This window comes from Copadichromis virginalis, linkage group LG11 (genome assembly GCF_057382275.1).
Source record: "Copadichromis virginalis isolate Kocher_CV1m ecotype Utaka linkage group LG11, C_Virginalis_male_GT1.1, whole genome shotgun sequence".
Lineage (NCBI taxonomy): Eukaryota > Metazoa > Chordata > Actinopteri > Cichliformes > Cichlidae > Copadichromis > Copadichromis virginalis.
The window spans coordinates 33305601-33321069 of NC_140628.1; the positions used below are offsets into that span (position 1 = coordinate 33305601).

The 15469-nt window shown below is 37.8% G+C and overlaps 1 protein-coding gene across 2 annotated transcripts in view; it reads left to right on the plus strand.

Moving 5' to 3' along the window:
* The first annotated feature begins 1706 nt into the window (after positions 1-1706).
* Positions 1707-15469, plus strand: part of ctsk (cathepsin K) — a 33205-nt gene continuing 19442 nt past the window's right edge. The window contains exons 1-8 of one of the 2 annotated variants that reach the window (XM_085472109.1): positions 1715-1824; positions 3404-3527; positions 5788-5910; positions 8293-8445; positions 11063-11281; positions 12235-12400; positions 12722-12830; positions 13021-13769. In XM_085472109.1, coding sequence (XP_085328235.1) covers positions 3405-3527; positions 5788-5910; positions 8293-8445; positions 11063-11281; positions 12235-12400; positions 12722-12830; positions 13021-13120 — 993 coding nt within the window. In that variant the 5' untranslated portion in view covers positions 1715-1824; position 3404 and the 3' untranslated portion in view covers positions 13121-13769. Of the gene's footprint in view, positions 1825-3403; positions 3528-5787; positions 5911-8292; positions 8446-11062; positions 11282-12234; positions 12401-12721; positions 12831-13020; positions 13770-15469 lie in introns of those variants that run through there. The other variant, XM_085472110.1, reaches the window with a different exon arrangement.

Here is a 15469-nt window from a genome sequence, read left to right on the forward strand (position 1 = left end):
TAATTTCCTTTGTTTCCTTGCAGTGCTGCAGGAAAGCATAATACATGCTTGTCTGATTTACTTCAAATTGCTGAAACTTCATGTTGTGCTGGATCAATGTTTTGTATTGAGCAAGGACATGCATAAAATAGCCACTACTGATTAGGGAATTAAGGAGCCAATAAAGATTTAAATTTACATAAATACAAGACAAGGTATAGTCCTGTCATTTATTGTTCATAGCTGTGCACCAAAATGTCATGTTAGCATCTTAAAGTTTCATTGCCTGCAAAACCTTGGTATGTTTCAAGTTCAAGGTGGCATAAATATATATTTGTCCAGATCACAAACACATGATAGACTGATATGTAATGATATGCATGAATAATCTTGTAATAGCAGTTGTGATAATGGTAGTGCAAGCACTTGTGTTAGCAAGGCCTCTCCATTGAACAATGTGTTATTGTTCATGGAGACATGATTATACGTCTGATTAACTTGTAGCAACATGGACATGTATCACTGGACATCTCAGCTGCACGGGATGCTCCTATATTTAATTCACTGTCTAGATATGTGCTAGACAACAGTATGAGTATAGGAGTCATAAGACACATTCATGTATATACACACATGACTAACAGCAAGAGGAAGTACCACCAAACAGACAGAAATTGGAGCAAATACAAATATGGCAAAGACCTATTTGGATTCTGCCGTGGGAATGTTTTTTTATCAAACTGCCACTCATGATCAAGTTTCACATGCTGTGTTCTTGTATAATTAATCTAAAATCTAAAATAAGCACGTTTGGTTTTTATTCTTCAAGTAGAGAAATTGTTTTCCAGTTACACACAATGAACATAAAAAAATACATATAGTAGCCTTAATAGCCTTTCCACACCAAGTGTCAGAACGTTCTGAGAAAATGTTCTGCTGAGAAAAATTTCAGCATAACAAGAGACAAAAGAAATTGCGCTGGAAGAGTCTCTGGAAATCTTCAGCCGACAGGCCTGAAAAAAAACTTTGCAAATATTTTGACTTATCGTGTTGGTTTGGTTCCAGTGATACTCATAATGACCACACTAAATGCTAAATAAATAATAGCAGTACTAAATTTGCAGTGCAGGAGATGACATGTTTTCTTGTAACAGCCGCTGCTGGTGCCCACCGTCAAATTATTTTTAGTGCAAACTGAGTAACCCAGTTTATTGGCTGACAACTATTACATTGTACACACTTGTACCATACTGTTTTTTTCCATGTGCCTTTTTTGCTGCATCCTTCCTTCCTTCCTTCCTTCCTTTTGGAATAAAAATATCTTTGCTCAATAATTAATCACTCAGAGACCCATCCATTCATCTATGTTAACCTAGCATTATTCTTCTTCTTCATGATTTAGAGTAAACTTGAAAGCAGACTAAAAGGTCACTTTGATTCTTGAACAAAATACAAAGCATGATCATGTATATAAATCAATGTTCTGCTATAAAAGATAATCAGTGTTAGACTTGTAAAGAAAGGCCAAGTTCCAGGTCTTTTTTTTTTCAAAGCACCTTTGTTGTTCTTCAAGCACTAACCCAGACTGCAGCAGTGCCACATCCTCTGTGGAGTTTTCAGACATGTCTCTGTAACCTGACACCTGACATCATCCGGTTTATTCAGTGAAACCAGATGTAATTTCCCTCCATGTTAGAAGAAAACTCCTCCCCAGGCCTGGAGCTCCCATTGTACTTCCTCAAAATTCAGCCGATATAAACTCGCCCACTGACCTACTTCAGCAGCAGAGGAAGACCAAGTCAAACTCAGAAGAATTCCCTGAGCTTTTTGACTTTTGGACTTCAGGTAAGTTTGTTTACTGCTGATCTCCTAACACTCCTAACACACAAAATCTTTTTTGCTCTTTTGTGCGTGTTGTAACTTTATTGTTTTAAACTTTAAATCAGTTTGAAAGAACTGCTGCTTTCTGATATTTTAGTATTTAAGTAAAAACAACTCAGCTGAACTGAACTTAGACATGGCTCTTACTTAATTACATGAACTGATTTTCAAGACCTTGAAAGAGATTTTTCCATAAATGTTGGTTCAAATATATGCATAGCTTTTCTGCAGCTAAGAAAGTAATCAGCCTTAAAAAAGATTACAGAACAATTTTGACCCAACTGCACATTAATAGAGTCATTCTTGGAAGAGGGGGGCAGGGAGACGTAACATTTACTGGCAGCCAGTTTGAGTTCTGGAAAGTTTGACATACCAATGCAAAAAAAAAAAAAAAAAAAACCCACACATCTGGGAATGTGAAAAAAGTCATGAATGCTAATGTTTTATGCAAAATATAAATTTATATTCAAAACATAAGCTACCACAGGGAGAAGTCTTGTGACTCATACTCAGCATTGTGCACATATGCTGAATTACTGGCATGTATCATGGGATTGCTCTATTTAAAACATAGATTTTCACCCAAAGGTGAAGCCATGCTGTGTATAATCCATGAGTGTAGGAAGCAGGAATCAAAAAGAAAAAGAAAAGAAAAGAAAACAAAAGGAAATATTGTTTTCTGCTCTTAGTTAAGAGAAACTCCAAGGTCAGCGACCTTTACTGGAAACAAAGCCCACAAATGCAGATTAGAAGCACAATGTATTAAAATACAAGATGGACTCAGAAAGCCCAAGAAACAAAGGCAGAGAAAAAATTTCACACTGCCTGGACTTAAAAAACCCACAGTTAAAATGTTTGAATCACTGATGAGAGCGAGAGTGAAAACATTTTCTCAGTGGAGTTCAGTTGTGTTTGAGACTTCATCCTGTAGCTGTCATTCACGTTTGCTGTCAAACTATATCCAGCATTGTCCGGTCTGACCCTGAAAACGAAAGTGAAATTCGTTGAAAATCATATAAGAATTATCCTGAGAGTTTCCTGTCTCAAACCAAAACATGGAATAGAGGTTTGTTTCCCAAGAAGTGCAACTTAGCATTTTGTTTTTGTCACTGTGGCATGATTGAGATAATGAAACCAACCACATGAGAGTAAACCCCTGCAGAAACACAATGCTCTCACTGGATTATAGGAAAGCATATATAGATATCGATAGATATATATATTAGCTTTTATCCTTATGACAGTCGAGTGCAGACAGGAAGGTTATAAATGAAGAAGTGACCTGATTCAAACCTAAGCTTCTCCAGCAAGTTCATATGGTAAACTGTTTCTGTTTCTGAATGGGAATTTTGACAATAACTCCTCTCTTGGACACCCATAAGATAACACTGAGATATTTTATATGCGTACACATACCCTAATTATAATGTTGTGACACTTTTGAAATATGAAAACTCTATTGTAAAAAATAAAACTTTGTTAATAAAAAAAACTTTTGGGTTTGGTATAAATAAAAACATGAAGGTGTTTTTTGTTCTTTTAGGATGTTGCCACTTGTGTGTGTGCTGTTGCTGGCTACCTCTGCGCTGGGCCGTTTTGATGAATACTCTTTGGATGCCCAGTGGGAAGAGTGGAAGAGCACACATAGGAAAGAATACAATGGCTTGGTGAGTGTGTGTTACTATTGTTTTAGAGTTAAAATAATGATAAAATTAAGAGATATAAATAGCACAAAGAAAACTTAAATATAAGGTAGGAAATATAAAGATTTTGTTTTTAAAAAGCAGATGCTTCTTTTTAAATCTGATTTTCCTGAAAGAGGACTTCTACAAATAAAACACTAAACCTGAAAACAAAACTGAGAGCAGTATTGGTGAAGCCTTTGGTGAATACATTAATTCTAAAATGAAATAATGAAATAAAAAAATATGCACATTATGTGCTTTCCCATCAAATGTGCATATCACAGTTTCAAAACATCATTGGTTTTCCTTATCTGATGCAACTTGCTCCTTGAAAAGGAATAGACATGACTGCACAATGCTATGTTTGACTTAAAAAAAAACCTCATCCAGTCTCAGCAACATGTAGTTATTTATAATTTACATGGTTTAATACATTTGCATACACATGTGGCAAAGACTCATATTTTATTTATACACAGCATGTTCCACATCTTAGCCCAAGACAGGCTTCTGTAAGTCTGCAGGCTAAGCTGCCCTTTTTAAGGAAGCTCCACCAGTTTCAGTTATTTTGGCAGAAACGCTAACAGCAGATCAGGTAAAGCCAGAGAGTCACAGAAGGAAGCATCAGCAACATTAACAGGGAACAAATATGCTTCCCCAGTCACATTTTGTTTTATATGATCGAATCAGTTATGTTTAAACTGTTGATAATTTTACCTCCTTACTTGATGGCAGCACTGGTTGATCTTCTTCTTTGTTTTGGCTGAAAATTAAACAGACAGAAGCTTACCTGAAGCAGGACATGCAATTTTCTGTCAGTCCAACTTTCTCATCCATAACCAGTAGATGTTTGGATCCTCCTTTAAACTTTAAATTTTTGTTTTTTTGTTTAGTATAATTCAACACTTTTCAGTTTAAAAGACTAATTCAACAACTATGGGTATTTAAATCATTATTTAATGATATTATGAAACAAGAGGAGAAAAAAATCCTAGCATATTTTGTAATTTAGTTTTATCATTAGCTTTTTATGTGTCATATCACCAGAGCCAGAAATTTCTAACAGAGGAAAGTCCTCCACTCCTCTTTCTTGGTTTCTCTGCGGCAAAAAAATCCCTATACTCTGTTTCTCTTCCTGGCTGTGAAGAAGGGGTTGTTTGCAGTTTGCTCTTAAACCATAGCGGACTGTGATTTACTCCATGAATGCTCACTGAGCATCTGTTATCCCTCTGCTCTTCACCTCAAGCTAGAGGTCAGCACTCCACAGCTGGGGCATGTGTGTGTGTGTTTATGTCTAGTTTTCATGAGTGTGTATAGTTACATGTGCTTTGATTCATGAACTGAATGTGCGTATATAGTTTTTATAACATGTGTTTCTGTAGTGTGCAGAAAAGACATCTCTCTCTCCCCCTCATGGTGATTTTAATCAGTATTTATGCACAGGAGAGCTTTTCAACCTTCTTTGAATTGGCATCACTGATCTAATATAATCAAAGTCCCCTTACCATATTTACATTTTCCATTACTGGAATGAATATCAAGATGGAAATAATGCTTATAGTTATGCTAATCATTGGTGAGATTACCTAGACTACTAAGTAGAGCATATTTGATTTTCTCAATACCAAACACTTGGCTCTATCTCACTTCCATATTATAATATTACTCTTTCGTGGATGACACATAGTGGTGGAATTTGAATAAAGGCAAACTAATGTTTTAACCCACATATGTATAATCTGTAGGGAAGATTGTTGTGTGAATGTGCACTGGTTTAATTGACCTAATTAATGAAATGGGGCTGTAACACAGACAAGCTTTTTTTTAATCTGCTAATTATAATGCAAATTTGTCCTGTTTGCCTAGATTAGTTTCTTTCAGCTGTCAGGTGTTCGTGCATGAGTGTAGAAACAAGGAAAGCAAACTTTAAGACTGGAAAAAGTGTTTCTTTTATTTTTTATAAAGATTTTTTTATAAGAAAACCATTCACACCAGTTCAAAAGTGAGGCTGCATCATCATCCTAGAAAGTAAAAGTCCTCTTGTTGTTCATATTAGGAGGGTCACCGTTGTTTCTAATAATAATGGAAGCAACGAAATGATAATGACTTCTTTATAACATCTGCTACAATATTTATTTGTGATACTTTTAAAGCTTCTAAAAATGTGGATTGTTTTGTAAGTGTAAGCCAGGGAGCTCTTTTTTAACTTAAGTACAGTGACGTGTACTTTTGTTCCCCTCAGGGTGAGGAGGGGATCCGCAGGGCCATTTGGGAGAAGAATATGCGCATGATTGAGGCTCACAACGAGGAGGCCGCGCTGGGCATTCACTCCTTTGAGATGGGGATGAACCATCTGGGAGACATGGTGAGTTCAATCTTGTCAAATACCAGATAAAACTTTTTATTCCATGAAGTGCATCATAATTACCGTATTTCCCGGACTACAGAGCGCACCTGAATATTAGCCGCACAAGCTAAAAGCAGGGGAAAATCCTGTTTTGTACATACATTAGCCGCACCTGACTAAAAGCCGCAGGTGTTTCAATGTTGACTTATCATATGTAAGAGAATATGCACAAATCGAATTGTCAGGAAAGAGATGGCTGTTTGGAGACACACCACTTTTATTAATATTTTGAAAAACAAGTTATGGGTACATATTTGCATAACCTTTTAGGGTATGTGTACAAGTAGTGGTAATTACAAGTACAAAACATGTACTGTGCTTCATAAATGAGTAACAAATGTAGTACATAACAATAACCTACAGCACACCAGAAAAATAGATTCAGACTACCTTTTAGGCTCAGGTGCAGTGACACGGCTTTAACAAGAAGAAAAGTCAGTCATTCACCACCATCTTTCTCTTCTTCCTGCGCACTAAAACCACCAAAGTCCTCTCCTCCAGTGTCGGAAACGAACAGGCTCAGGGTGGCTTCATCATCCACTCTCAGCTCCTTTCTTTCGTTGTCACTTTCAAAACCAAAGAAATCCTCATTGTCAGTGTCAGAGTCGAACACCTTCTGAAGAGCCTCCTCTCCATCAGGCAGCAGTCCAGCCCTTCGAAATCCGTTGGTGATCGTGGATGTTTTCACACTTTCCCACGCTGTCAGAATCCAGTGGTGGAGTTGGGCATAACTTGCTTTTTGCAAGTTTATCGCCGCTCATCATCCACGCCTCCAGCTGAACGCGTAGTGCTACTTTGAAGTTTGTTTTTCGCGCTACTTCGTACGGCACTACGTTGCCTGGCGGATGGACATGTGACTAACATACCACTCTTGAACTCCGATCCTTCCGCCAGGCAACGTAGTGCCGTACAACAGCGGAACAAACAAAACAAATCCGCTCATGGACAATCCATAGAAAAGCCGCACCTGACTAAAAGCCGCAGGGTTCAAAGCTTGTGCAAAAAGTAGCGGCTTATAGCCCGACAATTACGGTAAGGACACTGGTTTAGACTTTGTCTAAAACCTGACAAAAAGAAGAGTCAGTGGACATACCATAGCTCACACTGCTCGTCCCAGAAGCCTGTTTCTGAAAAACCAGACGCTCTTATTGGTTGTGGGTCGTCATGCAGTCTGGCACATCTCTGTCCTAATCACGACTCCATGTTCACTTTTTTTACATCTTGTTTTTGACATGTATGTGATCCCAGCACATTACATCTCTATAAGACCATCTGTCCCTATTTTTTATACATGTCACTTGCAGTGTGTAACACACCAACATAGATTTGAATATACTAAAGTACAAAATATTTTGTTTCTTCTGGTACATCTTTCATGTATGACGCTAGACACAATCAAATCCATCTTTTTGAGAAACTGGAACAGCAAATATTTTGCTTGTTTGAGTAAGATCTGGGTAATTTTGACAGTAAAAAATAGCTCCTGCATGTCACATTCATGTTTTCTTCAGCAGTTTTGGCTTTTTGCAGCTGCAGTCGGTTTGTCATCTCTGCTTTTTTTATTCACTAATGCATGCTGCAGCCCCTTGATGTGAAACTGGGTTTGGTGTCCTTAAATCAGCCGGTGTCAGTGACATGCCAGCATGGGTTGTGACTGATGGTGGCTTTTTTTCATCAACACGGAGAGGCTTTAAAAGGCTGCTCCAGAAATGAAGCACAACATGGCAGGGCTCAAGCTCATTTATTAGTGATAGAACAAGTATGCGCATCTGAATTCTTGACAAATGGCCAATTTCATGTTTATGAAATAACAGGTGGTGGGAAATGAAGGATGCTTTTCCATTTTGATTGAAAGCACTTAAATTAAATAAACGAAATTAACAGATGGCCTGTATTTCTTCCATTAATGATCTTTCTACTTTTAGACTCAGCTGTAATAAAAGCCCCAGGGAATCCAGACAATAACAAAGTGGGGATTTTTTTTATTTTATTTAGCAAAAAGTTCCATTGTGGCAGCCAGTAAAAAGTACAAATGTATCACAAATTTGAATTCCCTTTGACCTCTTTATATCCCTCTCTCCTTTACTCCTTTGCCTGCAGTTTCTTGAAGTCTGCAGTTTGTCATATGCACATTTGAAAATCTTTTTGTATTCCAGCTCCCCCCGGCACTCTGGTTCTTTTTCAAGAACACTTTCTCTCATTCAATTATTCAAAAATCCCATTGCCTGGATGTTATGACCTATGACCCCGACTACAACTTTGTTCAAATGTTCATTCAGTAACATCCCTATGATGTGAAACACAATTTAAAATACCTTAACTGTGTTTCTGTTCATGCAGACCTCAGAGGAGGTGGTTGAGAAGATGACTGGCCTGCAAATCCCAGTGAACCAGGAGCGCAGTTTCACACTGGCTATGGATGACATGCCCTCCAAAATTCCCAAATCTGTTGACTACCGCAAGAAGGGCATGGTGACTTCAGTTAAGAACCAGGTGAGAACTGAATAATATTTGACTAGTTTCTGTCAGTGTGGATTAATATCATCAGCTGAAATGTTGTTGTTTGGTATCATTAGCTGCATGTGTTGGTTTTCAGAAAGCAGCTCTTTAACTGTCAAAGTGCGGCTTTAACTTCTTTTTTTTTTCACAACCACAATTCACTGACCAAGTGAGCATAAAAAAACATGTGTGGCTGCTGCTTTTAATAAAGAAAGAAATAGGCACTTAACAAAAAAAAAGCATGAATCAGAAATGTGTGAATAAATAGATTCAGTGCAAGTGTTTTAGAGATAGCATTCAAATGAAATGTGTCAGTCAACACACAATTGATAGCAGCACAAGGGCACAGCTTGTGTAATGGAAACATTTAACGTGATCAAGTACAGTGTAGCATATCGCAACACGGGGCAGACCAAACAGGACAGAGGACAGAGACAATCTGCTCTGTCACAGTTCTTGGAAATCAAATCTGAAACAGCAGGTTTCTTACTGGAGGAAGTTTTTGTAGATTTTAGCAGAGTAATCTACAGTTAGGATTCCTGTGGGCTCTGGCATATGATTGTTTGTCTAAAAGTTTGTGGAGAACTAAGAAAAAGTTCCTAGGGCTATTTTCAGGAAAAGTTTTAAGAGTGAAACTCAAAACCTCTGTGATTTCTGTGGGGAACTGTTACTGTTGAAGGCAGAGGCAAGAATAATGACATCAACTGGGATTTCAGTTACACATTTTATGTTGTGTTCAGTGGCAATATCTGACATTGTTTTACACAAGGTCAAAGTACATGTTTATGAAACCATCTGAAATCAGAAATGAATAGTTTTAAAAAGTTTTATGTAAGTGTAGGTGAACACCTTTATATTCATCTCTAGTATAAATGAAAACATTCAGCAGCCTGTTGCCTTGAAAAAATTGAATGTAATTCACAATTTGTGAAGATTTTTTTTTTTTTTACTGTAACCTCGAAAAAAGAAAAAGGATTCAGAAAAATACTTTGCAGCGTTTATTTAAACATTTAAAGACGTAACCAGTCCCACTTAATGCTCAGATCAACACTAAAAGTAACAGGCTGTTCTCATGGTTAATTGACTTGGTAACAAAGGCCTTCATTATTAGATGTAATTGGTCGTTAAGAGCAAATTAAACAACCATTTATGTAAACAACATTCATCTGGTGGAATTGGTGAATATACTTGTAGGAAATGTTTTACAATGTTCAACAGTTTCTTTATTGTGATAACAAATTATGATAGAAATCATTGTTATATGAGTGTCAAAAATAGGTAACTGTGATAGATAATATAAATTAGTAAAACATAAATTTGAGGGCTTGTGTGTTACGTTGTCTCCCCCTGGCGGATGTATTTGAACACACAGCCATAAACAGGATTTTTTTTTTTTTTTTAGCTCTTGCTTTGGTTCCTTTGGTTCATGAATTATGCAGCAGACTGGTTGCAGTCTCTGCATACTAACAGTTCTGCTGCTTCATCCTGAGCTCCTTTTATGATGACTGAATTCTGTTTCTGATGTTTTCTTCATTTCAGGCAAATTTCTGTTATCGCTGAGCTCAAAGCCACAAACAACATTCAGCGATCTGATTTCAGATTTACAACGTTTTTAATTGGGGCATCTCTAAGCAGCAGAGTGAGGTGGAGCATTAGAGGTGTGAAGACTCAGATATTTCAAAACGAAGGCCAAAAAAAGAAAATAATAAGCTAATAAATGTTCGTCTGATTAGGGAATGAGACACACTTTAAAACCAAATGTATGTTTACATGTAAGTGTTTCAGAGCTATAAGCATTAATCTAGTTTATTACATCATGCACTCCTCCAGGGAGGTTGTTCATAACATGCAGGGAAAGGGATCTGTTCCTTTTCAGGCACAGAAGCATTAGTTACACCCAACACATGTTAACAAGAATAACCTTTTCATTTAAATTCAACATAAACGTTCATCTATATTACAGCAAGTCCCTGTTTCCTGGGTGAAAGCCAAACACGATGGCGGTGTCAGTGATTCATTAGCGCTGGATGTGTCAGTCCAGACCTGTAAAAAAGACCATTTCTCACCGTGTGTCATTAACACTGTTTCAACATTACTGAACACCACAAACTGCCCAGCAGCTGATTCTATTTACAACCCAAATTCACAGCAGTTACAGAATTTCGATCAGCAAACAGAAATGGCTTTCTTTCATTGTCAATGTGGTCACAGTCTGCCTCCCGGTGGACAGACAGGAGAAGACACAGCATTTGCTGTGATGTTGATTTAATCTGTTTAAATGATTCTCTTTAATATGATAAATATGGTTTAAATATGCTGTTATTCCTTGATGACTGATTATTTTATAGGAAAAAAACAGGCTCTCTGCAAATGGTTTGCTTAAACAATAATGCCTATCAGAACAGCTGGGTTTATATTTCCTTACAATGTGCACATTTATTCCTGTTTCCTACCAACTCTGGTCTGGTCTGGGTTTCTTACATTTCTGCTGATTATAGCTTCCATGTCGGCTTAGTTTCCTCTTACTGTTGTCAGCAACAGTCCAGTCACAGTGGTATGTACATATCAAACTAAACCTCTTACTCACCAGTCTTTCTTTGACCCCTGACAGGGTTCCTGTGGCTCCTGCTGGGCCTTTAGCTCTGCCGGGGCCCTTGAGGGGCAGTTGGCCAAGCAGACCGGGCAGCTCGTTGACCTCAGTCCTCAGAACCTGGTGGACTGTGTTACAGAGAACGACGGCTGTGGAGGAGGCTACATGACCAATGCCTTCCAGTATGTGAATGAAAATGGAGGTATTGACTCTGAAGCGGCCTACCCATATGTTGGACAGGTGAGCAACCCACTCTGCCAAACACACAACTAAACTTGAAGTAGCTTATTAATCTGAGCCTTTCACTTCAGTTCGTTTCATGTAGTGAGTGCCACATCCTCTATAAACTAAGCACTTATATTTTAATATCACTGGGTGCTTGAACACATAAAAGCAAGATGGTCCAAAGCAGTCAAGCGGGGGTTTTTAAAGTAATAAACAAGTATAATTTAGTTGGTGTTTGTTGTTTTTTAAATGAGTGATTGCCCCACCTCTTCCAGTACTTAAGATAAGCTCGAAGTTGTTCTGGTAAGGCACTCTTACAAAGAAGCTTTGCACAAAAAGTCTTTTAACCTAGTTGTTATAAATAATACCCAGTAATCAGCTGTTAGCTGCAGATGCATAGATGGTGAAGAGGTTCTCACTTGGCTGTGAGGGTGTCACGTTTGTCCCCTTCACACGCTTCACCAACAACATGCAACGAGGAAGAAAATATTTCATTTTGACAGTAAAGTAGCTGCAAACATCTTACCAGAGGGAGGTGATTCAGCAGAAATGATGAAGTGGAAACTCTCCCACAGAGTGAGCATAGTTTCCTCTTTAGTCATTTGGTAATATGAGAAGGAAGTACATCTGCTCGGTAATGATAAAAATCTGCCGTCTCTCTATTGTTTGGCTAGTTGGAATTGCACCAAACACATCATGTGATATAACATGTGACAGAAGAGTCACAAGGTACTAAAACCTTGCATAGCAAGTATTTTGACTATTGATTTTATACAGCAATTATTAACTTTCTTTTATTGTCGGTTAATCAGTAATAACCATTGGATTAAAATTCGATATTCTACCTAAATATGATTATACTGTGAGGTAAGGACATGAAAAGTAGCATCTTAAATATCAAGAATTGACACTTTTAAAATCGGCAACAAACGCTTTTAGCATTTTCTCCTCCTTTGTCTTGCCTGCAGGATCAGACCTGCCGCTACAATGCATCAGGCATGGCAGCCCAGTGCAAAGGCTACAAGGAGATCCCAGTGGGTAATGAGCGCGCACTGGCTGTTGCACTCTACAAAGTTGGTCCAGTGTCTGTGGGCATCGATGCACAACAGAGCAGCTTCCAGTTCTACAAGCATGGTATATGAACATATGAACTTCTCATATGTCTGGTCAAATGAAATTGTTACCTGCACCTACTTCATATAAGGGAAGGAAAGTGTGTGGAATAAAATCCTAGAATTTAAGGGCCTGTTTAGTCAGGATTTCTTCATTAAATATGAATTAAATCACCTAAACATGGAGTTCACACCTAGTAAAACTAGTAAAACAATTAAACATAACACATCAACAGCTTTCTGGTTATATTCAACATTAAAAAGTGTGCGAGGTACATCGTTTATGCACTGTTCACTAATGCAGCTCACTCTTTTTTTCTCTCTCTCTCTGTTGTGAACCCAGGTGTTTACTACGATCCCAACTGTAACAAAGATGACGTCAATCATGCCGTACTGGCAGTAGGCTATGGAGTGAACACCAAGGGGAAGAAGTACTGGATTGTCAAGAACAGGTGGGACATGTCACTTGTCTGAATGGCATCAGGTGGCTCAAATGTCCACTAAAATTAAGTGTTGGTTGTTTGTTGATTTGTTTTCATGTCATCTGTCAAAATGATAAGCTGAAATGCTGTTTGACTCCTGGCGATATTTCATTGTCTCCATCGTTCCATCTTAACTCCGTCTTTTGGCTTTTCTTCACAGCTGGGGTGAGGAATGGGGCAACAAGGGATACATCCTGATGGCACGTAACCGTGGCAACCTCTGCGGCATCACCAACCTCGCTAGCTACCCCATCTTGTGAAGAGATTAGGGAAAATGAACGGGCTTTGCTTAGACTACTATAAGACGAATATACACTTGGAAATGTTCAGAGTAAATGTTCATTTCAACACATCCGCAACCACTACAGTACAATATGTTTGTTTACAGTCTTTTCTAACAGGAAATGGAATTTGGAGATAACGAACAGGTTCACTGAAAACAGGCATTAAATGTTTCTGAGTCTTGGATTCCAAAAAACACTTTTAAACCATGAGTTATCTCATGCCTGCAGACCTCTGCTGTGCTCTGGTTAATAAAGAAACACATACAGTTTATTGTAACTTCAGAGCATGCTGTTGAATAAACCTAAGCCAGAACACAGGCTTGTTTTATGCTGAAGTCGCAAGTTAAATCTACATATCTACATGGCACAACATACTTTTTCTTTTTACAGTATTTGACTGGTAGTCAGTGATAGTTTCAGTCCCTACTTTTACTTGCTTTCTGTGTGAAAAAAGACAGGAAACATTGCTGTGCAATGGGAGCTACTCCTTTCCTGCTGGTAGTGTGAGTTCCTATAACTATTTTCTCTTGTGATCACAAGGACTTGTCGTTCTGTTCTGCACTTTTCCAATGATTACATTGTAAACAGATGTTTTCTATGAAATTGAATAAAGGGTTCATTTTGACTTTGAATGCCTCATTTGGAATTTTTTTATGTTTTTGTAAAAAACATTTTATGGAATTTTTACAAAAACACAAACAAATATGGGAATAAGTTATGTAAGGATCAGGATATGCACTCAAAAATACTTTCCAATGGTTCTACTCCATGTGGGCACTTAAGTAAGTCAGATGAAAGGATTTAACTGTACAATAATTCAATGATACACCACAACATCATAAACTATAATCATATGATATGCGCAAACCCTGTGTGTTACATTTACAGATTTTCTAAACAGCCTCACATTCCATAAAACTGTAAATGAGCTGCTGTCAGATCATGTTGGATAATACTGGCAGCTTACACTGAAATCATGTCCTTTGCTTCTATCACCCCAACCGGTTGAAGCAGATGGGCGCCCCTCCCTGAGCCTGGTTCTGCTGGAGGTTTCTTCCTGTTAAAAGGGAGTTTTTTCCTTCCCACTGTCGCAAACATACTTGCTCATAGGGGGTCATGTGATTGTTGGTTTTTTCTCTGTATGTATTATTGTAGGGTCTACCTTACAATATAAAGCACCTTAAGGCGACTGTTGTTGTGATTTGGCACTAATATTCTAATAAGAAGATCATTTGTAACCTTCAGTAAAGCTGTTTCTGTGCTGTGATGATCTCTGAAACCTGACTGAAACTCTTTAAATAAGCCATTCCTCTGCAGATGATTTGTTAGCTGTTTGACAACTACTCTTTCAAGAATTTTTGATATGAAAGGAAAGTTGGAGATTGGCCTATAATTAGCTAAGACAGCAGCTGGGTCTAGGGATGGCTTTTTAAGTAAAGGTTTAACTACAGCCAGCTTGAAGGCTTGTGGTACATAGCCGATTATTAGAGATAGGTTGATCATATTTAAGATTGAAGCATTAATTAATGGCAGGAATGGGGTCTAAAAGACACGTTGATGGTTTGGAGGAAGTAATTATTGAAGTTAACTCAGAAAGATCGATTGGAGAAAGAGTTGTAATTACAACACCACTAGGCTGAAGCGTTGATAGAAGGCAGATTGAATCCATTATTTCATGTTGTTTAGATCAAATTCTGACCCAACCATCTGAATGCGGCAGCAGAAACTGCACTGTAAAAAAAATTGTAATATAAAAGTATTTCACTGTGTATTTTACAGTTTTGTACTGTTTTCCAAGAATATCATTAAATTTACATAAATAGACTGCGATTTTACATGTCAAATGTAAAATAACATGACATCACTGTAAATGTAATAAAACATAATTTTCTTGTTTTTCAAATATATTTGTCTGTACATATGCATATTTAGATTGTTAAAATACATTCACAAATGTATCATAATTTCACAAATATTTGTCCGTTATTTGAAAGATTGAACTCTTAAATTCAAATGTAATGCTATGGAAAAATATATAAAATGATTCTTATAAACTTTTTTTGCATCAAATAATGTTATTTAGGGCGATCGTGGCTCAAGAGTTGGCAGTTTGTCTTGTAATCAGAAGGTTGCCAGTTCGAGTCCCAGCTCGGACAGTCTCGGTTGTTGTGTCCTTGAGCAAGACACTTCGCCTGCACCTACTGGTGATGGCCAGAGGGGCCGATGGTGCGATATGGCAGCCTCCCTTCTGTCAGTATGTCCCAGGGCAGCTGTGGCTACAACTGTATCTTGCCTCCACCAGTGTGTGAGAGTGAATGGATAGTG